The sequence below is a fragment of the Carassius auratus genome, chromosome 31, assembly GCF_003368295.1.
Source record: "Carassius auratus strain Wakin chromosome 31, ASM336829v1, whole genome shotgun sequence".
In the NCBI taxonomy this organism is placed as follows: Eukaryota; Metazoa; Chordata; class Actinopteri; order Cypriniformes; family Cyprinidae; genus Carassius; species Carassius auratus.
In genome coordinates, this window is record NC_039273.1 from 1,124,829 (window position 1) to 1,151,215 (window position 26,387).

The 26,387-nt window shown below is 36.0% G+C and overlaps 2 protein-coding genes across 14 annotated transcripts in view; both read left to right on the forward strand.

Moving 5' to 3' along the window:
* Positions 1 to 255: 255 nt before the first annotated feature.
* Positions 256 to 7,914, forward strand: LOC113051079 (tubby-related protein 1-like). Of its 2 annotated transcripts, none has more exons than XM_026214690.1 (13): positions 256 to 390; positions 2,109 to 2,232; positions 2,318 to 2,422; positions 3,326 to 3,451; positions 3,568 to 3,678; positions 3,766 to 3,915; positions 4,572 to 4,657; positions 4,787 to 4,954; positions 5,555 to 5,667; positions 5,775 to 5,883; positions 5,962 to 6,060; positions 6,181 to 6,352; positions 7,178 to 7,914. In XM_026214690.1, exons 1-13 carry the CDS (start codon positions 376 to 378, stop codon positions 7,309 to 7,311), a joined length of 1,512 nt encoding a protein of 503 aa, XP_026070475.1. In that variant the 5' UTR covers positions 256 to 375; the 3' UTR covers positions 7,312 to 7,914. The 2 variants fall into 2 exon arrangements, with proteins under 2 accessions (XP_026070475.1, XP_026070476.1); XM_026214691.1 differs by having other exon boundaries at positions 3,769 to 3,915.
* Positions 7,915 to 11,020: 3,106 nt separating this feature from the next.
* LOC113050146 (transcriptional enhancer factor TEF-5-like) overlaps positions 11,021 to 26,387 on the forward strand; it is a 34,229-nt gene continuing 18,862 nt past the window's right edge. For 6 of the 12 annotated variants that reach the window (XM_026212853.1, XM_026212856.1, XM_026212858.1 and 3 more), the window contains exons 1-3: positions 11,022 to 11,187; positions 11,572 to 11,638; positions 25,194 to 25,445. In XM_026212853.1, coding sequence (XP_026068638.1) covers positions 25,322 to 25,445 — 124 coding nt within the window. In that variant the 5' untranslated portion in view covers positions 11,022 to 11,187; positions 11,572 to 11,638; positions 25,194 to 25,321. Of the gene's footprint in view, positions 11,188 to 11,571; positions 11,639 to 25,193; positions 25,446 to 26,387 lie in introns of those variants that run through there. The other 6 variants (XM_026212849.1, XM_026212850.1, XM_026212851.1 and 3 more) reach the window with 2 other exon arrangements.

Sequence of the window (26,387 nt, forward strand, 5' to 3'; positions counted from 1 at the left end):
AAGATGTTACATCAAAGATGTTGGATGTTACTTTTAACTATTGATTAAACTTTATGTGGATTTACTTCCATGTCCACTAGTAAAGGCAAAATGTGATTAAAAGTGGTGAACATTTAATTTCAACCTACATAAAAATCTTTAAGTTGACGTCCATTTGTCAGTGACCCATCTATCTTCTCTTCTCTGTTATTTCTTCTTCTCCAGTGCCGCTCGATGTGTGAGTTTGACAGATGGGACAGTGGGAAAATCCGCTTAGCAACTTTCTGCTGATGGAGGTTCATTGAGTAAAGCCCCACACTTTCTCATTCAATCACTGCAGCGAGGCCTCGCACGCTTCTGATCAACTTTATCAGATACAGTTTCAAGATCAGGGACATGTCTGCCGAAAAGGTGAGTTTGATTTAATCAATCGATTTTATTATTATTATTAGTATTATTATTATTATCATCATCCAAATACCTGTTGATTTACTGAAGAACATTCAGAGATTCTGTTTTAAACTAGATCTGTCATCAGAATAGATTTAATCCCAATTAATATATTTAATACTGATAATTAAAAAACATAACAAGCATGCTATCATTGGTATGTTGGTTGATGTCACTTGTCTAAATAGTGTGTTATAATAAATAAATAAATAAATAAATAAATAGTGTGTTATAGTGAGGTCACTCCTAGTTTTACAGGAAAGTTCAGTGATATCTAATGGATAATTGCAAAAAAATACATGCAATTTAACAAATCAAACACATCCAGCCATGAATTTCACTATTATTAATCACTTCAGTTCTGTTGCTTGTGATTTGGAAAATGCTAAATGGCTGTAAAATATTAAAGTCTTATATTTACATATTACTAGTAGGACTACTAGTATAACTATAACATCTAGTAGAAATTATGATGCATTGCACATTTATATAATATGTGTATGGTGATGTAGTATTGTAGTAATCAAGAATATGTTTGATAGTTACGATGTATTTAGTTTAAGGGTTCAGAGCTTGACAGATCATTTTGAAATGATGATAAATTTATAAATGAAAATATGCCTCATTCAGTCTCATTCGAAATATAAAAGATGACCTACAAACACAACACGAGTTCATTCATTTTTACCTTATTTTTAAAGCCTTATTTCAAAACTGTATTCAGTAAATGTATTATTTGTTGCTGTTGTTATTGTTGTTTATTTAATGGATACATTGAATTAGGGTTTTTTGTTTTCCTCCACACCTCATGACAGAGATTGACTGAGTTGATGCTATTAATAGCCTTATTCCGGCTGTGTCTTAAGTGGATCACACACGCTTACACACACATACACACACTTTCAGACTCACAGACAGTCAGTACAGGATCCCACAGAGAGTGTCTCCTGTTTTAGGCCATATATACGAGGGTGAAAAGATGAGTGGAAAGATTTAACACACACATATTTGTGAAATAAAAGAGAATAATGAATAGAAGTGAGGTTTTTGAAGCTTAATCACTCACAAACAGGACGAGTTGAATAATCACTGCTGTTATATAAAAAAGATAAAGCAAACCTCAATGTGATAAGTTAATTATTTTATCTAAAACTTCAAATGCATATATATATATATGTATATGTATGTATTAATAATGTTTTTTTTTTTTTTGGATGCAGTTTAATAAAAAAAGCATAAAAAATCTTAAAATCCGAAGAATGATATATGTTTTTGGATGCAGTTTTACCTGCATTTGTTTGCCTTTTGTTGTTGTTGCTTTTTTATACTTTACATATAGCCTAAAATATCTTTCATGTATAACATCCTCCACATCAGACAGATTGGTGAGCATGTTTCAAACAAAAATAAGAGTATTTAGTAAATAAATTGCTCAGAGAACAAAGCACAAGTTGTACACATAAACTCAAATCCAATAACTGTGCATTAGCATTCTTTAGAACTCATTGAATAGGCTTAAAGTCACAAATATATTCTTTTTTTAATTTGTTGCTATCACTTGCATCCTTACTGGTGAGTAATCTAACTTTCTAACTTTGATTAGTTTTAATAATATCTACTGTCCAACATGTCTATTACAATAATATAATTTTATAACTGCACACATCAGGATATTGCAGAAGCCCAAAAAGAAGAAGCCCGAGTCGACTCCAGCAGAGACCAACGGCACCGAAGCCAAACCCAAAAAGACCAAGAGCAAGAAGAGCGGTGATCTGCCGGCCGAGAGCAGTTCGGTCACTCAGAGTACGGCAGAGAGCTCATGTCCTGATGTTACATCACTGCGCTTCTGTCAGTCTGTTTACACAACTCTCACCAACCTTCCTCACAGATGGAGAGAAGGTGAAGAAGAAGAAACTGGAGAAGGACAAAGAATCCACAGAGAAGGAGAAGGAAATCAAAAAGAAAGCGAAAAGTGCTCCAAAGAAGAAGAAGAGTAAGTGACTTTGTGTTTTTTTTTTTTTTTTTTGCATGTGTGTCATCTGTGACCCTGGAGCACAAAAGCAGTCTTGAGCATATTTGTAGCAATAGCCAAAAATTGTCAAAATTATAGATTTTTATTTTATGCCTAAAATTATTAGGATTTTTTGTAAAAAATCATGTTCCATGTAAATATTTTGTACATTTCCTACTGTAAATATATCAAAACTTAATATTTGATTAGTAATATGCATTGCTCAGAACTGGACAACTTTTTGTGTATTTTCTCAATATTTTTATTTTCAAATTTTGAAAATCTAGATATAATAGTTGCATGAAAATAAAAAATTTAGAAAATCCACAAAAAGTTGTCCAAATATTGTCAGATCCTAATAAACCATTCATCAATGGAAAGCTTATTTATTCAGCTTTCAGATTATATATTAATCTCAATAAACATAAAAAAGCCCTAAGGTCTAGGGTCACATTCATATTATTTATGTTATTATATTAAATGATGTTTGTTATTTATTTATATTTTATATTATTAGATTTTCTATTTATATGTTTCCTTTTCATTTTAATTTTAGCTTAAGCTTTTTTTTTTTTAAATAATAGTAATCATAAATAAATAAAAAGTCTCTTCAAAAACTGAAAACAGTCAGAGTTTATAGAGCTATAAAATGTTCATGTATAGCAGCTCAGATCTTGGGAAAAATTGATGAGAAATGTTTGAGATCTTTACATTTTGTTTGCAGATTTTTTATATTTTGAGCTTTGTTTGAAACAAGGAGTTTGAGTCTCAGTCTGCTCTTCAGTTCGTCTGAAAGAGAAACAACTGTGATACTAAAGACGTGACATTCAAAAATCAGTCTGAACCAGATTTTCTGAGCACTTAAATGTGTTTATTGCAAAACAGGTTCTACAGATGACGATGATGAAGAAGGGCATGATGAAGAGACCACTCCTCAGAAGAAGACAAAGAAAAAAGCTTCAAAAGAAAGTTCTGATGGAAAGGAAAAAGATAAGAAGTCCAAAGCAAAAGGTTTTAAACTACAAAGCACTTTAAACTTTCTAATCTGAGATATAATATTAGTTTAGTAAGTTTCAACAATATCTGCTAACTTGACTTATTTATGCTTGCTTTCTGATGATGTTAAGATGTCAAAGAGGACGCAGACAGTAAAGGAAAGTCTAAAGCCAAGAAGAAGGAACCAGCCTCCATGTTTCAGATCAACGGAGACAAGCCTGAAACCAAGAGTAAGAAGAAAGGTAATGTTTTGAGAGCTCGTCTATGTGCATGTGTGACTCTGTTTGATGATTCAGAATAATACATGCGTTTGCAAATGTGACGTGAAGCAGCTGCTAAATCTGAGAGTGAAGAGGAGAGCGAACCAGAAACCAAAACCAGCAAGACGAAGAAGAAGAGCAGCTCAAACCCAGCATGCATGTTTCAGACAGGAGGGGACAAAGACAAGGACAAGGACAAAAAGACAAAAAAGACCAAAAGTAAGCCCTGATCCTTTCAAGACATTATGGTATATGCAATTTTAAAGCTTCAATAATATATAAAACATTTTATGTATACACACAATTATATCACTATAAACAGTTCATTGAATAAGTAAATAATATATACATAAATTGATAAACAAACAAATAAATAAAATAGAATCTGCATGGCATATGTTATATTTGTTTTCTGAATAGCAATGAAATGATGTTAAAGGAGATTTATACCATGTCACAGTGTGAGGAAATTAAATATGATTGTTATTATCTATGTCTGAACTGACTTGTTTCCATAAAATGGACATTTCCATGTCTAATTTTAAGCATACTCCAATCAGGATTTTTGGAGCTGGTCACAGGAAGCAGTATCTATATGATACGATCACCGATACCAATCTTTTAGAAGCTATTTTTTATCGTGTAGAATTATTTATAATGATGCTCCGATTAGGATTTTCACTCAGAGCCTGAATTTCATTTGCGTGCAGCGTGCAGCTTTCTTCTAGTGCAGACAATCTGTACCTCACCTTCAGCATTGAAATAATTTTACCTGTGTCTTTAGCTTTAGATTTGTGTGTTGCCTTTATAGAGAGCGCCGATCCAAACCATTATCAGCTGGACCCCTATCTAATTTGATTGCTTCTCATCCTAAGCTCCTGCTAAAGCAGAAGAGACTGAAGACTCTGATTCAGAAGTGACAAAGAAGAAGAAAAAGGGCAAAGGGAAAAAAGGAAAGAAGGTGAATTCATTATCTTCCACATTAATTCTCACTGCAGCATTCATTTCCGATGATTTTATTTCTCTAGTAACAAAAGACTATGATCATCACAGGAAACGTTTCTAAGATTCCTCTCTTATTCCTCTGAAGGAGGAGCGAGCACCTTCTCCTCCCATCGAGTTTGACAATCTGGAGGAGTTCGTTCTTCAGCCTGTACAACAAGGCGTCACGGTAAAGTGCAAAGTGACCCGTGACAAGAGAGGGATGGACCGAGGCCTTTACCCAACGTACTACCTGCACCTGGACGATGAGAAGAAAGTACTGACATTGGTTTTTATCTCTACATATGGTGTGCTTTTGTTTTTGAAGAAGTCTCTTACGTTCACCAAGACTGCATTTATGTGATCAAGACTACAATTAAATTTGTAATTTTATGAAATATTTTTATATAATTCAAAATAACTGGTTTTCTAAGTGAATATTTGAAAATGTCTTTTATTTCTGTGATGCGCAGCTGTATTTTCAGCATCATTCCTCCAGTCTTCAGTGTCACATAATCTTCAGAAATCATGAAAATATGATAATTTGCTGCTCGAGAAACATATCTGATTATTATCAGTGTTGAAAACAATTGTGCTACTTCATATTTTTGTGGAAATAGTGATACAATTAGGATTTATCTTTGATGTATAGAAAGTATAAAAGAATGCATTCATTTAAATAGAAATATAGATAGACAGCTTTACTTTACTGTTATACTCTTGATCGATGTAATGGATCCTTGCTGATTAAACATATTGATTTCTTTAAAAATCTTTTAATTTTTATAACGACAATATATGTCAGTAATTTTAGCTTTGCAAACAGGAGTAATATGATTTTTGATGTGACACATTTTTCTGTCCATCTTATATCCAGGTATTTTTGCTAGCGGGAAGGAAGAGGAAAAAAAGCACAACCTCAAACTACTTGATCTCCATAGACCCGACCGACCTCTCCAGAGGAGGAGAAAACTTCATTGGGAAGCTGAGGTAAGTGGGTTTGCATGCATTACCATTATAGCTGCTCCTCTTGGACTCTTTTGTAGGTCTGTAAGACAGTCTTTTTCATGTAAAGGTTATTTGCATGTATATTTCAGGTCAAATCTGATGGGAACCAAGTTCACGGTGTTTGATAATGCACTGCATCCGGACAGAGCTCTGCCGGACATGTCTAACGCACGGCAGGAGTTAGCAGCTATTATCTATGTAAGGCTGCTGTTGTTTTAGTTATTCAGTGCTTGCTATATTTCATAGCATTAATTTCAAATTGCATTGTGAATTTAGGAAACAAATGTTTTGGGCATGAAAGGACCAAGGCGAATGATTGTAATCATTCCTGGCATGAACAAAGATGGAGAACGAGTCCCTATGCGGCCACGTAGTGTAAGTAAAACACAAATATTTGTAAAATGATATTTTTTTTTTCATTTTATTTACTTTTTTTTTATTTATTGGATGTATGTATTTGTTAAAATGGCAGCTGAATCAACTGCTTCCCAACAGGAAAATGATGGCCTCCTCATTAGACATCAGAACAGAAATATGGAGAACTTGATAGAGCTGCGCAATAAGACGCCGGTGTGGAATGAAGAAACGGCGTCACACGTGTTAAACTTCAACGGCAGAGTCACACAGGCCTCCATCAAAAACTTCCAGATTGTGCATAACAAAGACCGTAAGTAACTTAACCATATCTCTGCAGCTCCAAAACATAAGCTACTGTATATTTGTTTTATATCTCTATTAAGCTTTTTTATGGATATTTTATTAATTTTAGTATTTCAAATTTTATTCCAGTCATTTGCCAGATCAACATTTCTAATGGATTGATTTTTTTTAAGTTCCTTTTTTTCCAGAATATTTTAATTTTATTTCAGCTTTATTTAAATTATTGTTTATATGTATATATATATATATATATATATATATATATATATATATATATATATATATATATATATATATATATATATATATATAGGTTAAGCTAATAACATGGTTATGATAACCTGTATACTTTAAATGCTCTGTAATACGTGTTGACTAAAAGTGTCAAAAGTGTAAACATTTTTAATGCAACACACTGTATCCCACAATGCAATGCACTTGATCTCCCCACCCATTACCATTGTGACAACTGTACCACAAATAATAGCAGCAACTATTTTAATCTCTTCATTCATTAGTAATTACACAAAATGTATTATTAGCTCACAAAAAATTGATTAGAAATTCAAAATAATCATACTTTAATTGAATTAAAAATGCAAAATGCTCAAGTGTAGCAAAGCAGTATTTGAAATGTTTATTGTTCCATGTTGCATACTGTTTGCATACTGTTTCACTATTTGAAGTATGAAATGTGCAGTGTACACTTGTGCAATATGCAGTGTCTGTCAGCAGTTATACAATTTTATTGCAAAATAATAATCAATGCTATATTTGTATGTTGGCTGAGTAAATAAAGCATTACATGAGCCTCTTTTTCACTATATTTCAGAGGACTATATAGTGATGCAGTTTGGGAGAGTAGCAGACGATGCCTTCACTCTGGACTACAGGTATCCTCTGTGTGCTGTACAAGCCTTTGCTATCGCTCTCTCCAGCTTTGATGGCAAAATGGCCTGCGAGTAAAAGTGTAAAGACGTCCGTGATTTTGTCAAATGCAACAAATGGGAAATGTTCTCACTCATCATCAGCTCAATTCACGACGAGAAGACCAAAACCCATAAATCTGTAAGATAAAGCCACCATTGCTAGTGGGGTTGCATGATTTTACATGCCATAGAGAGATCTGCTGGTGATACCAGCTTTGGCTTAAAATAAGTAATGGTTGTACAGTGGATGTACTGAGAAGGGAGGAAGAGTTTTGAGGTGTTTGATTTTGAGTTTGAAAGATGTAAATGACCCCTGGTGGTGAGGAGGTCATGCTAGATGTGTCCTGTGTTTGAAAAGGGCAAAAGAAACAATGGATTTATTTAATGGTTTTATTGTTATGCATACCATGCAATTAGGAAAAATGTGTTTTAACATTGTCTGCTTTACATTTTAGTAAACCTGGTTAAAATTGGTGTTATCTAATCCTAGTAAAATAAATAAAAATAAAAAAACTAGTTCACCCAAAATTGCAGAAAATTTTCTCACCATCAGAACATTCAAGATGAGTTGATTTGGAGAAATGTAGCATTGCATCACTTGCTCACCATTGGATCCTCTGCAGTGAATGGGTGCCGTCAGAATGAGAGTCCAAACATCTGATAATAACATGACAATAATCCACAAGTAATAATCAATACCACTCCAGTTCATCATTTAATGACTGTGTGTTTGTAACAAACAAATCTTTTATTAGGGAGTTTTAATTTTTTTAAATAAAAACTCTTGTCCAAAATCCATAATCCATAATAAAGTTAAAGAAGTTAGAACCATCTTAATGATAGATTTGTTTTTTTATAAACACAGCTTTTGGCATCACAAGATGTTAACTGAGTGCTGTGGATTACTTGTGGATTATTGTGATGTTTTTATCAGCTGTTTGGACTCTCATTCTGACGGCACCCATTCACTGCAGAGGATCCAATGCTGAGCAAGTGATGTAATCCTTAATCTCTCCAAATCTTTTCCATTGAAGAGACAAACCTCTAAATCTTGGATGGCTTGAGCACTCTGGGTGAGTACATTTTTAGAAAATGTAAATTTTTGGGTGAACTATTCCTTTTAAAAAGGGGAAAAAACATGTATCTGTATTATTGGTGTTTTGTGTGAGTAACAGTGTAAGAATGCTTATCTGAGAGCAAGCAAGAAAGAGGGCCCAAGATTAAAGCAAGGTCCAGGGTTGTCAAAGCTGATAGTAAATTTCTGATTTTTGCACATGAAATATAATTGACTGATGCTTGGAGTAGGCTATGTCAAACATTTCAACCGCTTGTGCTGTTTGCTTACTCAAGCAAAGATGATCTGGAATAATGAGTGTCAATACAGGAATACCAAATCACTTGATGCATATGTGAACACCTGATGTTTGGTGTTTAATTGTTTTGTTTTGCCTTGTACGTGTAATTGTAGTTTGTTATTTGTGTAACATAAGATATTTGATAAAAACCCATAACTGTCTTAATGCACACAGACAAAAGTCATTAGTCATGTCATTCCATTTTTACCTAATGCAAATGTAAATGTAGGAAGAAAAATTTGAAATATACTTTGAAATGAAATAAGTGTTTGTAAAAATGTGCTTCGTTTAAGAGTTTTGTTTCTGGGTGTTTGATGGATGTGTGAAAGGTTTTGCTTTTGAGAATGCAGGTTGCCTAAAGTCAATATGAAATAAAAATGTACTTCCTTGCACCTTCTGTGTATCTTTGGTATTTTTTGTTTCATTTATACTTTTTTTTTTTTAATGCTTCTCTTTGACTCTGAAATTTATTTTTCCCTTTAAAACCACCAAAGCAGCTTCAACATTGAAAACTGATGTTAACCAATAACCAAATATCGAGAAATGTTTTAGGCTTTAACATTAATTTAAAATTAATGGATTCATAAATGCTATGGCAATAATAGCAAATTACAGTCGATTTGAAAACGTATAATGAGTTGGGAATGCTGATTTATAATGAGTTTAATAGCCTTTCAAAATCTTGTAAGGTAAAAAAAAAAAATACAGATCTTAAGTCATTGCATGAGGCTGAATGCATGCACAGTATAACAGAATTAAAGTCTCGATGGGGATCTCTCTTTAAACTTTCAGCCTCAGGCTAGACCGGATGATCTGTCACAGCCTGCTGGGTTGGTTGTTCAAACTTGTAGGTCTCAAAAAAGTTAACACATTGAGTTGCTGTGATAGTTTCAACTATTTCCTTGTCATGTTCCTGTAGCTTTTTGTAGCCCTTGTAATATTTAAACTTTTACTTTGCTAATCTTCATTCTGGACTGTACTCTGTTTCAGGCTTGGCCTACAGACGGAGCTCTACGTACGTGGAAGCAGCATTCGTGCATTATAATCTTAGGATCCATTCCAGCATATTACATCACTGAGCATGAGTGTTTTGCTCCCCTGAGAGGTTGGTTGTGGTGAAGAAGTTTTGCTGCTCACACTCATCGCTCTGGAATGTTGAATGGATTCTATTAGAAATGCAGAATGATGAAGAGTATGGTGATGATGGCCTTCTAAGGGTCTGGGAATCAAGCAGTATTTAATCTGCAAATATAATATAATGTGCTTTTAAAAAGTGTTTAAAACACAGTGTTTATCTCATATATATATATATATATATATATATATATGTGTGTGTGTGTGTGTGTGTGTGTGTGTGTGTGTGTGTGTGTGTGTGTGTGTGTGTGTGTGTGCGTGCGTGCGTGTATGTGTGATTTGTGTACTTGTTTTTCTATTCTGGTAGGGACTTAAACCTGAATACACACAGACTCATGGGGACTCGTGTCACGGTGGGGACCTAAATTGAGGTCCCCACGGGTAAACAAGCTAATAAATTACACAGAATGAAGTTTCTTGAAAATCTAAAAATGCAGAAAGTTTCCTGTGAGGGTTAGGTTTAGGGGTAGGGTTGGTGTAGGGCGATAGAAAATACAGTATAAAAACCATTACGCCTATGGAGAGTCCCCACAAGGATAGCTGACCAGACGTGTGTGTGTGTGTGTGTGTATAAACATAACATTAAGCTTAGTACTGAAAAATTATTTGAATTATTATAAGTTTTTGTATAAAATGTTGAACCTATGTTAGTTTTTATTTTTCAGTAAATGAGTATATAAGTACTTATTTGAATTAACACATTTGACATATTTTAACATATTTAAATTGGCAATTTTTTTTGTCTAAACTTTTTTTAACGGCATTCGTTTTTATTTTCAGTAAATGAGTAAGTAATTACTTATTTTAATGAGCATATTTTACTTCTTTTGTTTGTATACAGATTTTAACATATTTAAAGTGGCCCTATTATAAAATAAACGTTCAGAAATTCCAACAAGTATTTCTTAAATCCACAAACGCAAAATAATACTAATTAAGTTATTAATGAACTAAACATTGTAAATGTTACCAGTCTAATTAGTTATGTTAATGCACAAACTAATTGTGTGAATATTTGCAATATCATATTATGTTCCAGATATTATCTACGCTGCGCTATTTTTTTATTGTTAAACGTAATTACATTAATCTAAACTTGGTATTTTTTAACTCAAACGCACAGTAGCTCAAGTACAGCTGTCATATTTTCTTCTCTGAAGCCCAAAGTGGGCGGGCCTTTGGAGAAGTCCCCGCCCCCAGCAGCGTTGATTGACGCGCAACGGTGGCCCCTCCTTAAACTTTTCTCCCCCTCCTTCGTTTTCCACTGAAGTGCGTGAATTTCATACCAAACCCATACTTCGCATTCCACCTTTACTGTCAAACCGGGAGAAATATTACTGAAAACAATACAGCACCAAGATAAATATAACGTTAAAGAAATAAACCTCGTCCAGTTCTATCGGTAGAGGTGTTTGCCAATAAAGGTGAGTTTTAGATTGACTCGTTCCCTTTGTCTGATCGCGTTTTTCATGCCGCTCTAGCGAAGTTTTCAGATCTTTGTCATATTTCGCATTTTTCCTCGGAACTCCCTGCGTTGGGTGGGATGAGGGACAGAATTCCGTGTGGATATGCTGTAATTGTGCGTGTGTGAGAGCGAGGAACCGATTTTAGTGTGATAGCCCGGAACTTTTAGCCTTTGAATTAGACTTTTAAGTTAGAAACATTATTGCAACTAACGCTTCCATTGTTGCACGTAGAAGCGGAGTCGAAAATGTCCTGCTCGTCCGCACAGGCTCTTAGTTACTCTCATAGCAGGGTTTCCCAAACACTTGTGACTGAAAATAAGGAAAGCGGTTTTGTTGTTCCAGGGAATTGTCAGAGAGAAGCGACAGAAGTGTTTGGAGAGATCTCTCACCCCGTTTTCTACGTTATCAGGTAAGTCTGACTGTGTTTGTTTCACTTGACAGGCTCAATAGGTTTAATATTTACTGATTTCTGTGAGATTATTTGTGAGGTGGATTTAAGAGGAGAAAAGTACATGCATTAAAAGTTATGTTTATTATTAACAAAGTTCATTGCACACTCTAAAAACATGATTGGTTGTTTTGTCCCAACATTGGGTTAAATATGGACTAACCCAAGTTCTGGGTTAAAAACTTACCAACATTTGGGTTAGTCCATATTTGACCCAAAGTTGGGTTGTAACAACATTTTTAAGAGTAAAAAAAAAACTTTTGGGAAGAGTTGAACTCACTTAACCTTAGAAATAATGTAAAAACAATGTATTGTAAAACTGTTTGATATGAAAACTGATTTTTTTTTGGAAATGGCCATATATGTCTTCGGGCACTTTACAGATTGGACATATCAAAACTGAATGAAATATTATTATGTTTAAGTATGGATTTTTGTTCTCTTAATAAACTCTTTGTTATATTATAATGATGTGTTTTTTTTTTTTTAAGAATAAAAACTATTTTGGTTCCTCAGGTATAGCAGTGACGTTGAGTGATCTTCCCGCCCAAACAGCTCAGATTGAGCATTTCAGTATTAACCCTTCTATGTTTTAAAGATGATTTTAACCCTTTTTGGTGTCCTATCCCGACTTTGTGACATTTAAAAAAATATCTAAACAAAAAAATTCAAATGTGTTTTATTAAATAAAAAATAACATTTTCTCATCATTCCATTCATATTTATTTGTATATATTGTGCTTTTCAAGATACAAACTGTGAAAACTGTTTGGTCTTTATGGTCAAATTTGTTGATCTAATCATGGCCTTTGGTCTTTAAGATGTTATTCATCTTTAAATAGTTTCTGTAAATCTATGAAATTTTTTTTTCCATAATTTAAACATGAACCCTCATGAATGTGATTATTTTCAGTGTAACAAATTTTCCTGAGGGATCCTAGGAGGATGTAGGTTTTTAGGACAACAAGCGTGTTAATTAGTTCTCATCTTATCAAACAGTTTCATCTTATCTGTGTTCTTTTGTGATTTACTTTTTTCCCCCCTGGGTTAGTTGGTGAGACCCAAGTATTTTGAGTTCTGTCCTCCACAACGAATATGTCAATTCATTTTTAGTTTGCTCAACACACATGTGAGTGTTTTTAATGATGCTCTCCATATTTTTATCGTTCCTCTGAGTTACTATGAATGGACAGGTTTCGTTAAACAGAAATGCTGCACTTCAGGTTGGACTCAGTTCAGCTCAAACTGACTCTTCTAGTTCTGCTGCTTGATTAGGTTGTCTTATGTTTTGCCTCCTTTTAGAAAAGTTGGGCTTCTCAAAAAGAGTTTGAAATACAGCTAGATAAAGGTCGGGTTGTGTTTAGAAGTGATTGTTGTTGTAGCTTCTTAAAGAGACAGTACGTGGACTAGATGTTGTGCTGTTTTTTTGTATTGTTTAGTCAACAGTAAAAGTATCTAAATTGTAACATTTTCTCCTATTTAATTTTTTTGTTTACATTTAGATTTTGAGGCAAATCTCAGCCAAATTCTTTTCTTGCTCTTGAGTCCAAAACACATTGTCTTCTGAAATTTATTGAGATGTTACCCCATTATCTGATCAACAACAAATGAAACCCACCAAGAGATTTACACATCAGTGGTTCGGCTTCTTAAGTCTTTTACAGGAAGTTTAGTCTAGTTTAATTTGTGACATGCACTCCAGGCAACCTGTACTGGTATGTGCCTCTTACGTGATATGTAAGTCACTTTACTGTAAGCCTTCACTGTACGGAAATGTCTTTTGAAAAAAATATTCCTTGGGTAAATATGTAAGCTCAAGCCCACTAGAATTAGTGTTAGTTTTCCCTTATGCCATTTACAGTGGCCAGTACTGAAGAAGATCACAAGGCATGGGTTATATAATGATACATTTTCACATAATACAAGTTAATGATTACAAAAGCACATTTCTGAAATGAAAGTATTGTTTTACACAGAATTCTGAAACCGAGCATCTTTTTTTTTTTTTTTTTTTTTTAATAGACAAGGTTGTTGACAAGACAAGACACATTTTAAGCAAACACATTTTTGGATGTAAATTTAAACAAATGCCACATGTTGCCTTTTATGGCTTCTGTGATGGGCCACATTTGTTGTTCAGCTGCAGATATGCTGTACTCATTTTATTTATGTATTTTTCCTCATACATCACAAACGAACCCTGAACTCCCTCCACTGTGGGGCTTTGCCATATGATGACACGTCATTTCAACCTCTTGCTCTCCCGCATTACATAGAGCTTTACTGTTTAATAAGCTAACAAATCAGTTTTAATGATTTGTTTGTTCTTGCGCTGAGCTCTCAATCCTGTTCCCAAACCAGTCCTGAAATTTGCAATCATCTCCACTGCATTTCTAGCGGTCCTTGATGCAGAAGGTCCAGCGTGTATCCTCTTCTTGTGCCATCGGAGCAGATTGTTTGTGCCATATGTGTTTACATTGCTGGCCGGTTGACAGTTCCTTTAGCTGGTTTGTGTTAAGGGCCCAGCGTAGAGCATAATGAGCCTCTTTCCATTTGTGCGGATTGAAGCGGCCTTTTAGCACCCGCCGCAGAAGTGGCTCTCCAAATGGTGACCACTTACCTGTCTGTCAACAAAGCTCTGAACAAATCTCTATCTGTGTGTGTGTGTTTGAGAGAGAGAACATCTCGAATGATGCACTGGCGTTTGGCCTCCCAACAGCCCCGTGTTTGCAGAAGGAAACATTTTACATGCTCTTCAGTTCCCCCAAATTAAATTTTTCCCTTTTAAATTAAAGTCCTTATCCATGTCGAGGTCGATGGAGCCTGTGGCGAGACGCGAGTCAGAGCACGCACAATGTGTCGCTATGCTTTATTAATTATAATGGAGAGATGGCTTATGTAAGCGTGTTTACATTGCACTGAAAATTAATGCCCGTTCTCAGGACACTTGTTTACATGCAATTCCCGCGCGAGGCATTGGCAGATAAGATTTTTTTTTTGGCTTCTCCGTGGCTGTTTGTGACTCGAGGGAGGGGCGAGCTGTGGGCTTGAACAGTATAGCCTTTGTTTTTTGTCTGTCTGAAGTTGCTAAACTTTCCAGTTGTTCTTGAAACTAACTGTTTGTGGCAGTGCACCGGGGTTCACGCGGCAGTCAGATACGCTCCATGCAAACATGCACCTGAATTGGAGAAAGGAAGGCAAACTGGTTATTTTTGGCCTTCTGTATAGTGGTTGCTTTTATTTGTCATTCTTTGTTAAGAAGCTTTTTTATGTGACTGTTATCATTGTGATAATCATGACAGTGAACATTGTTGCTGTTTTCATCATGTCTATTACATTATGAATTAACTTAGACTTAGTGCTCATTCTTAGGATTAGTCATTTGAATAAACCCTAAATCCTAGGTATTAATGGTATTTATTCAAGCATGTTTTTCCAAACCTGTATCACTTATAGAAGATATTTTGAAAAATCCAAAATAATCATCATAATAATAATTTTGGACCCCATTTAGTTTATATCATCATTTGTTTTTCAAAGACAAAAGTAAGTCAAGGCGTGGGTGAATAAATGATGACAGAATTATCATTTGTGAGTGAACCACTCGTCTCACTTCTCACAACATTTGTGCCATTTGTCTCGTATAATGCGGCATATTAAAGAAATGTGTGGTATTAGTGTCAGGGAACAGACTTATGATTTTCACCTTGCGTATGATGAAACCAATTATAAATTCCCCTAAATTTACATTGAATGAGGGACTCACAACACCCTAGCATTGTGTTTTGCAAGAGCCAGTTACTTTTCTTCATAAAATATAAAAATCTGGTTTTGTTTTAAACATATCATCAAATGCATTTACTCTAGTTTTGGAGGTAAATAACAGACAATTGATTAAGCTTATTTGGTGATTTGTCTTTTATAGTTTTGCCATATTTGTTTTAGAAATCTCTAAGAAAGGTTTCAATCTAATTTTAATAATAAAATCTGACTGCAAATTTAATTTGTACACTGTATAAAAACAGTTTTGGAGTATATTTTACAAGAACACACCATTTCAGTCTTTCATACTACTTCTGTTAAAATGAAATTTTAAATAGTGTGTTGCCTTTCTTTGTAATTATTCTCGGAGAAAATAGTTTTTACACCAAATCTTTGTGGGTGCATGAGGTTTTGTCTGTGTCTTCCTCTGTTTTTGGCATAGATGTGTGACTCAGAGATCAGCACATGGGGCCTCTTTCTCTCTGCCATCCCAGGAGTCCTGTGAGCGTTCGTCTCTTTATGCATGTCTTTTCGGTCTTTGTGGGGTTTGGCTCGAGCCTCTACCTCATCCACTAAATGACCAAGTCAGGCAAGAGCACTCCTTCACAAATTCGGCTGATGATTTTCCGCAGGAAAGTGCTGAATCAGATGTTCGAGCGAGTCCTCTGGCACATGCGGCGCTCTTTGTGTCAGTCTTTCCTCTGCTGACTGAACCAGGACTAGAGTAAACCATATGGAGAGATCTGAGAGCAGACGGCCGTCCTGGAAAGTCACCCTGGTGGATAATGTCGAAAGGAATCGGGAATCGTTAATATCATGTTTAGCTGTCTCGTATGCGTCAAGGGTTATTTCCACGAGGTGCTTCTGTTCATGTAAAGAGTCATTTTAGTTTTGTAAAAGCCGTTTATTCCTAATTTCACTCTCTTAGTAATTTTACATTTTTCTCGCCTGTCGAGCAGTTCGGCAGCTCTCTCTTTCTCTCGCAGGCTCTTCAACAGCTCTGATCGTTTCCTGAGTGCCGAGCCAGAGAGGAAGTAAGAGGAAGTTATTGGAGAAGAAGGGAAGAATTTATTAAAGCCAAACACAGAGAGGAAAAGAAAGCAAGCGGGTGAATGAAAGTGATTGGGGAGTTGGTAGAAAAGAGAGAGTATGTGCTGAGACCAAAAAGGTTTCCTCTCTCAGATAAGCTGATAGTTCTGGAAGGGTGTTGAAGCAATCTCTCGCCATTGACTTTTAAACAAAAGCTCTCTATTAGAAGCTGAAAGTCAGTGCTCTGAGCTGCAGGACTTGGTTAAATGCTATCAAACATGATTACATTTGAGGCCTTAAACATATCGAAGCAATAATGTGTAGGCTAGGCAGAAATTGCTAGCTAAACAAACTTGATCATGCATTATTCCAACGTGTCCAAATGTAAATTATATTGCTTTAGCACTCATTAGATAAGTACCCTTTTTTTTTACTGAACAAAGTTTAAATGTTAAAGTGTTAGCATGTTTATAGCTAACTATGGTACCTGAATGAAAATGCATCTGGTTTAATACCACAAATATTTATTGGTAACTCAATCCTCCCTTTCATTTTTTTCTTTTATTGCATTAGTAGTGCAAGAGTGTATATTAAGTATGTACAATCGGGCTGCACATGCATTGAGTTGACCAAGTTTACACATTTGTGTAGCATATGAAATGCTGACTCCATTTCTTTTCAAATGGTACCAATTTATCAGTACCATACACATATCTTTTTTGCCACTTAGATTTTTTAAATTCATCATTATCATTAATATTAGGCAATGCATGCAAATTTCCCTTTTATATTTTAGTTTTCTGTTGTCGTCATCTGATGCTAATTTCAAGTTTATCAATTTATCTTCAAGTTAAATCTTATCAAATCTCAAAATGAGCATTAATTTTGTAGTTATGATGCCTAATTAACATTTGAAATGGTTGATTTTTTTTTGTTAATTTTTTTTTTATTTAGACAGAATAAATTGAATAAATAGTATAATAGTATAGAAATAATATTCAGTACTGGCTATTTATTGATTATTGGCCATAACATGACTCATTTATTTTTTTTGCCATTATTATAATATTGGTGCATTCCTTTTTGTCTTTGTGTTATTTTATATTGACCTCCAGCAAATACTGTTTTTAACGTCTGAGATCATCCAGGCCAAGCTTATAGTTCCATTTTGAACTTTAATATCCATTACTGTATGTTGATTCCTATTCATTTTTTTAGGCTTTTCATAAAGCCTTGAGTACAATCTAGACAAACTAAATTGATCTTCTAAGTTTGTTTCTCTAGTTGGCCACCCATAGGTTTTATGATGGTCAGTTCCTGGTGTGTGGCATTGGGTTTGAAGGCCATAAACGGTGTGTAGACCATCAAATCCAATGAGTTAAAAAAAGAGAAACCGACTAGAACGAATGGCAGGTTTGCCTACATTTGTCTCTCTTGGGCCCACGTATATCCGTTCCTTCAGACATGTTCAGACTTGGACTCCTGCGACGATCATGTGAACAGACAAGTGTGAAAAAAAAAAAAAAGCTTGAACCAATCACTTTCTCAGATTTTGAGAAGTGTTTTTTTTTTTTTTATTGCTTAATGCTTTTTAATGATCGTCATTAGCCAGCCAAAAAAGGCAAAAGTGATGCCGGCTATTCCCAAGAATAGATTGAGTCATACTCTTTCAACCTAGTTTCAGAGGTTATCTTCTGCTTTGATGAATCATACTAGTAAGGGCTGATCTCCAGCAGGAAGTGTGATTCATATTATTTTGGCCGTAGTTGGAAATCAGTGACGGACAATGAGAAGAAGAGAAGGAGACGCTCTAAATGTCTTTATCTGTAATCTGAACCCGACCAGCAGCTGCTGCTACACTTGTCCAGCCCTGTTGTTCTCCTGCTGCTGACTGTGTGTGTGTGTGTGTGTGTGTGTGTGTGTGTGTGTTTTCGAGAAGGAGCCGAACACACTGAAGAGTATTCGGTGTGTACGCTCTTGCGTGAGTGAAGGGTGGGTGTGATTTGGAGGCTGCCCGTAGGGATACGCTCCCTGGGGGCGACTATTGCCAACAAGTGTTCCAGCTGCAACAGTTTCCTAACAAATCTCACATTATGAGCTGCGTTCGACCGGAAAACCAGTTGGAGGACATTTGTTGAAAGAGCTTTGTGCATTCGTTTGAATACAAAAAAAAAGGCAATTCTTACTCTTATAAATAATTAAATTCTGAATCACTCTTAAAAATAAAGGTTCCAAAAGGAGGTTTTCACAGCAATGCAACAGAAGAATCTAAGTAGTTTAAGGTTCCTCAAATAACCTTTCAGTTCCCACTGTTTGTGGACTATATAGTGGAAAAAGCATACAATGTTCTATGGTTCACTTAAGAACTGTTTGGGGAGCCAAAAAAATGGTTCTTATGGTATTGCTGAAGAAACCCCTTTATTTTTGTTCTTCATGTCACTAAAGAACATTAGTTTTTTTAGAGTACAGGCTAGTCATGACTCAGATCTCTCCAGCTCTCCTACATCTCTGTGTTTGGGTTTCATAACTTGAGTGTCCAGCAGAAGGGAAAACTAAAGGTAGGTTCTGGTGGTTAGGGTTGGCTCCCATGAAGTTCCCCAACATCCTTTATTTTGCGTCCAGGGCAGAGTGAAGATCTTCCTCTTGAACAGCTTGTTTTCTGCCAAAAAATGTCCGCCTGAGATGACTAACGCGCAAATGGACTCCAGCGTTCGCTCCCTGTGCTGGAAAGTCCCTCTGCTCCTCTGACAGTTAGCAGAGACCCTGAAGATGACTTATTATTGAGACTGGAAGAGACTTTATAAAAGCCAAGATGTGGAGATACAGGATTAGTTGAGATCTGTTGAGAGCTTCTTTGAGAGTCCTAGCACCATGACTTCTCTTGTTTTGAAATGATGGCAAGTCCAGATTTGGATTAAATCCCATGATTCAGTCATGAATCTCTCTCTGGTTAAGCTAAAACTTGATTTTTCTCTATGGCATTTTCTTGGTATTGGCCAATAAATGTGACTTTTTAATATTTTTGAATCTGTACTGACCTGAATAAGTAAATTAAGATGTCTAAATTGATCAATATGATCACATTTCTAGTTAATTTCTTTATCATATTTATTCTTTTTTATTTATGTGTACATTTATTTTGTAAAAATAGTTTATAGTAGGCCGAAATTTATTTAATAACCTTTGGGATAAGATTTTTTTTAATTGAAAAGTAGTTTTCCACTGACTTTGATGCCATTTGAAGCATGTGGATAATTTTTTTATAGATCTGTGTAAATCTAGTAGTTATTGGTTATCTGCTTTGAAATGTCAATCAACTTTTATTTTGAAGCTGATAGCCAAAACTGGCTTCAAAATTAAAACAACTATTTAGAATGTATTATTTTAGTAGTTTTAGTTTAAATAAAACTGACTTCTTTACTATTTCATATTTCTCATTCTTTCATCATTTCATCAAGCTTTTTTAAGTGCTAACGAAAAGCAGACCGTACACATGAAGTGTATCAGTGTTTTATTTGTGTATTTTATCCCTCTCTTCCTGTCACAGAGAATTATGGGAAATGTAGTTAGGTGGCTCAAGTTGGTCTATTCATAAACCAAGCTTTATTGCTATACTTCATCAACAGTATACAACTCATACTTGCTAAATTATATGTAGACTACAGTGTATTAAAATTTAAACAACAAGCTTAAGTAGTGGCTTATATTCTTTAAAAATGTCATCTTCTAGATGTTTTCACTGTAAACCATAACTCCAGTGAAAACTTCTATATCAGCTGTGTGATTTCATGTGCTAGGTCATGAAATCACCATTCAGTTTTAGTTCAGTCCTCTGTTTCTTGAACATGTGTGTCTTGTGTGTGACCACAATGTCTGACTTTTTCCTCTCTGAGAGGAAAATCTGAAAAGGCCACCAAGTAAACATCAATCAGTGCCCCTTTCCTGGAACGGCCGAATGACTAAGTCTTCATGATTCTGGTAACCATAGTCTGTCAACTTCCGTCCCCCCATAAATGCCCCCCGTACACACCAGATTCCATGGTTGGAAGTGTCTGCTTGGGTAAAAACTGGCTGTAAGTCCATGTTTTGTAATTGATATTAGATCATACTGAAGTAAGTTTCCCTGGGCTTTCTCCTACAGAGACTGTGAGGAATCCAGTGAACCCGGAGAATCGTGGCTGGAGCCAACTCAGTGCTTCAGCTGACAACAATACGTACTGTGTTGGAGCTCTGGGAGATAGTGGGCAGGGAGGGCTTGTGTTCATTCAATGGAGACTGAATGAATGTGTGTGCAGCATGGCTTTCACTGCATTATTTACATTCCTGCACCACATGGAAATTCTTCGGCATTATATACTGACTAAGAGCTCTGTTTGGTTCGGCAGGGAGAGAGAGAGGAGGCGGGAAAGAGGAGGTTGTTGCACTAAATATGTTTGCCATGTCATTCAAAGTTAAGTTCCAGTTGCCTTATGGGAAAATTAAGTTTTTGTGTTTGCATCGGCTGCGTCGCATAGAGCTGAATGGGCTTCAGCATTGCAGGATGAGGCTGGTTGTTTTGCAACAGATGTTTTGCAGTTGTGTCCATCTGACCTTATTCTTGCTCACTTGCCCTGTCTCTTTTTGAGAGTAACTGGACGTTCATGTTCGCAAAGTTGCTTTAAGATGAAATCGTAAGATAGAGAGAGAAAGCCTTGCCAGATGTTCGTTGCAATTAGTATTAAAAATAAACTTTGTTCTTTGTTGGCAATGCATCAGTGTGTATTGCAACGGCTGTTTTTTTTTTCCCTTCAGGAAACAGTTTTGTGAATTTGAATTCTTATTTGCTACCACTGTGGGATTAAACACTTAAATGTGTATGTGTGTATATGTATGTATGTATGTATGCATATACATTACAGACCAAAAGTTTGGACACACCTTCTCATTCAAAGAGTTTCCTTTAATTTCACGACTATAAATATTGTAGAGTCACACTGAAGGCACCAAGGGCTATTTGAGCAAGAAGGAGAGTGATGGGGTGCTGCTCCAGATGACCTGGCCTCCACAGTCACCGGACCTTAACCCAATCCAGATGGTTTAGGGGTGAGCTGGACCGCAGACTGAAGGCAAAAGGGCCAACAAGTGCTAAGCATCTCTCGGGGAACTCCTTCAAGACTGTTGGAAGACCATTTCAGGTGACTACCTCTTGAAGCTCATCAAGAGAAAGCCAAGAGTGTGCAAAGCAGTAATCAAAGCAAAAGGTGGCTACTTGACATTTTTTTCAGTTGTTTCACACTTTTTTGTTATGTATATAATTCCATATATAATTCCACATGTGTTAATTCATAGTTTTGATGCCTTCAGTGTGAATCTACAATTTTATAATCATGAAAATAAAGAAAACTCTTTGAATGAGAAGCTGTGTCCAAACTTTTGGTCTGTACTGTATATATGTGTGTATATGTGTATACATACAGTCTATATATATATGTATATGTGTGTGTGTGTATACATATATATACATGATATACACACATTTATGTATGTTCATATGTAATTTAATAATTGCTAAATATTTAGAATTTATAATGCTATTTATAATGCTAAATATCATTTAATTAAATGATATATCATAAAATTAAATTACATTTGTGTGTGTGTTTAATATATAATTTACATATATAATTTATTTAAATTATATGGATTTATTACTTTTTTATTATTTACTGATAATTTTAATTATTGTTTAAAAATATATTTTGTTATTAGTTTTAATTGTTTAACTTTTTTTGTACTTTTAATTTGTCTCTCCCCCCGAAACTTGTTTTATGGCTGCTGTTTTTTTATTTTTTATTAACTAGCTTAAAAAAATATTACCATGGTATTTGCATAAAAATAAGCCATAGGGATCTTATTCTACCATGAAGTTAAAGGGTTAGTTCACCCAAAAATCTAAATTATGTAATTAATAACTCTATTAATGTTATTAACACCCTCTTGTCGTTCCAAACCCGTGAGACCTCCGTTCAGGAACACAGTTTAAGATATTTTAGATTTAGTCCGAGAGCTCTCAGTCCCTCCGTTGAAACTGTGTGTACGGTATACTGTCCATGTCCAGAAAGGTAAGAAAAACATCATCAAAGTAGTCCATGTGGCATCAGAGGGTCAGTTAGAATTTTTTGAAGCATCGAAAATGCATTTTGGTCCAAAAATAACAAAAACTATGACTTTATTCAGCATTGTCTTCTCTTCCATGTCTGTTGTGAGAGAGAGTTAAAAACAAAGCAGTTTGTGATATCCAGTTCGCGAACGAATCATTCGATGTAACCGGATCTTCTTGAACCAGTTCACCAAATCGAACTGAATCATTTTAAACTGTTCGCATCTCCAATACGCATTAATCCACAAATGACTTAAGCTGCTAACTTTTTTAATGTGGCTGACACTCCCTCTGAGTTCAAACAAACCAATATCCCGGAGTAATTCATTTACTCAAACAGTACACTGACTGAACTGCTGTGAAGAGAGAACTGAAGATGAACACCGAGCCGAGCCAGATAACGAACGAAAGATTGACTATCTTAAACTGTGTTCTGAAGATAAACAGGGGTCTCACAGGTTTGGAACGACATAAGGGTGAGTTATTAATGACATGATTTCGATTTTTGGGTGAACTAACCCTTTAATACGAAGGCAAGTCAAAATGATTTGAATTGTGGTTCTCACAGTACACATTGTTCCAAAGCTGCTTTACCAAAATAACACACAAAAAACATCATGATGTTAATGTTTATAATATCTTAACACCATGGTTTTTTTTTTTTACCTTACAAATATAGTTTTTCAGTTCCTCATGTATGAATATAGTATTAGTTTTCATTTTTTGCATTGATAAGCCACCTCCAGGCCACTTTCCCTCTGTTGGCTATACTACTAGTTCTTTCTTTATCAGGAGTGCCGAGAATGCTCAAGTCCCCGAGCATGCTGATGTTGCGTTTTGTCCAAAACAATCCCACTGTTTTTCAGACTCCGAATGGATGTCTAAATTGGTCAGCCCTCCCTTCCCTCCTGCTTTGCCCCCCGCCCCCACCCCATCGACTCCCTTTGACTCCAGCACTCCTCCCTCCCCCTTCACCTCCCCCTCCCCTCATCCTTTGCTCACCTCTCCTTATTTGGGCAGACTGCTTGGAAGCAGAGGGTGGGGAAGAGGGTAGAGCGAGAGAGTGATCGGTTGACATAAGGGAGAGAGAGAGAGAACTAACTCTGCACTTCCTTAATAAGGACATGTCTGGAATTTAAGCCCTACTCTCCAATAGAATGGCTGCTTTGCACTCCCCATGCACACACTCGTCTCTCACCCTCTCCCTTAGTGCACACACACACACACTAAATGGAGAGCTTTTTCAGAGCATGCAGTCATGCGCTTTTACTTAAAGTTTGCTTGTTTGTGTTACTTTGCATTATATGATTCTGTTTGGTGACATGGCAGAAATCTAGGGCTAACTCTTTAGGCAAAAAAAAAGATCACAATAAAATTTTTCATATCAGTCAATATCAATAATTATCACGATACATTTAAAATCTTTATTACTTTGAAGATTAAAGGCAGATTTTTTAAACAAGGTGTTCATTCAATCCTGCTAAAACATACAAATACTATCCAAATTCAAAATGAATGTTTATTCCATAAAAGTATGCACTACTCGTATCACCTTAGCAAGCACACTGTGAATCACCTACAATACCCTTACATTGTGGCACTAAGTTTTTCCATGCTTACTTCACTTTAATCCTAGATCATAGTCTTTTATAACTCAATTTTGATTGTTTTGTATTTTAACCTAGTGTAGCTCATGCTTGAGGTTAAATGTCTGCAGTGTGTGACTGATACAAACAAGTCTGTAAAGGATATTGAGAAACAAATGCGTAGTTGTTCCAAATGTTGGTTCTACTGCAGCATTAGACATTCTGTAACTTCTCTGGAACATCCATTGACTGCAGCCGTCCCGATTGCATGGGATGAACAGTGTTGCTTGTCACCTGAGAGGCAAATGCAATTTGGAAATGAATTGCTAAGTGTCCTCTCTACAGCATTAGATCACGCTGAGTCCTGCAATGTCGAAAACTTATTAGTCCGCTTACATATTCCAATGCTCTCTGCACCGTTGTTTTACTCACTCTGTGTCATCGGGCTGCCAAGTCAAGCTTATTCTTTCAGTGTGCGTGTAACCAGAGCATTTGAATATCCCCAAAGGAAGGTCTCAATCAGAGTCGGCCGTATTTACCCAAGCTGCGTTTTTTCGTCAACATCAGCAGAAAGTGAAATAAAAGAATGAAATATGTGGGCACACCAGTGAAACCTGGGTCCTGGTCCTCATGAACAATACCATGCGAAAAAGAGGCAGCCTGAAAAACACTTAAGATCCCTTAAACATTTTCAGACATTTAGACGGCCACATTGGACCGCGTGCTCCCAACCACAAGCATTTTTGCAGGCTAGTCCTAATTATCAAATCCTTTTAAATGGAGCTTTATATAATGTTTAAAATCCATTTGTCGTTTTGGAAGCTTTTGAGAAGAGGAAATGGTAATAAGAGTTACAGTTGCTGTTGTCTTCATCAGCCGGTCCCCAAAATTGTGGGTGCGTACGACTAAAGGAAGCGCTTTTGAAAGGGGATTTATTATGGCCATAATAAAGTAACGTTCTCTTTCTGTATGCTTCTCTTTCCTTGTTTCTTTCTCGCAGAAATTGCGTAGCGTGGGGGCTCGTGGCAGGGCCCGGTAGGAGCCGGCACCATTGCGTCCAACAAGTGGAGTGCCAACGGCAGCCCGGAGCAGGGGCTGGAGGATGGGGGTGATGAGCTGGACAAGGCCATGGATGGAGACGCCGAGGGAGTGTGGAGTCCCGACATCGAGCAGAGCTTTCAGGAGGCACTGGCTATATATCCACCCTGTGGCAGGCGCAAGATCATCCTGTCAGACGAGGGCAAGATGTACGGTGAGTGAGCTTCCACTTTGCGATGAGTTCGCATCAACTATTGACAAGTTACTATGCTGTTGGATGCTAGTGCTTGATCTTCATGCTGAATTTAAACTTTGTGGTCTCATTTAGGGCTGCAGCTTTCATTTATTTTGGTAACTGGTTAATATGATCTCACTAAATTAGTTTCCTGTCTTATTGTCATTTATGATAGCCTGTTATTCCACATCCGGCTCAACATTGTCCTTCAATTAACAGACAAATTGAATCAGAATTTTAAAAAGTGTAAGAACATACTTGATTGTACGTATTGGTTGATGCATCCCCTCTTCGTGTCGCCTCAATATTGTAAATGCTCATTGAAAATGAATCAAATGAATCAGTGCCAGTGTGAACTGTATTTTTGTTGTAGTGGGTAGCCCAGTCATCATGATGACAACAAATTCATGTATTTGATATGAGGGAAGCAATTTTTGGCTTTAAAACAACCTGAATTTTGCAGGAATTTCAAATTGTACTCCTCAATTGAAGAGAGTCTTAAAAACACATGGTTCAACTGTTGAGATTGTATCGCTGCCTTCAGTTTTTGTGATGGAGGTGTTTTTGTGCTTCTAGATAGAATGGCTTATGGGAGGGGTGGGAACTAGAGAAAAGATAAGAGGGCGGGAGATAATGGGCTGATAGAGCCGGCTTGTTATACCTGACATGCTTTCATCCACACACACAATCCACTCGAGGATCCCTTTGTGCATACCATCATGAAAATCCATGAAGTGTCATAAAATGTCTCATGCTCATACGCCATCTGCTCTCTTACGTAATCTTGTATTTAGTCATGCTGAAACAGCCATTCACTAGCAGCCATCAATGGCTTTGTATTAGGATATAGGTGTTCGGTTTTGTTCGATAAACTGAGGTTCCTGTTTTCTAAAACACCCATGTAACTTAAAAACACACAAG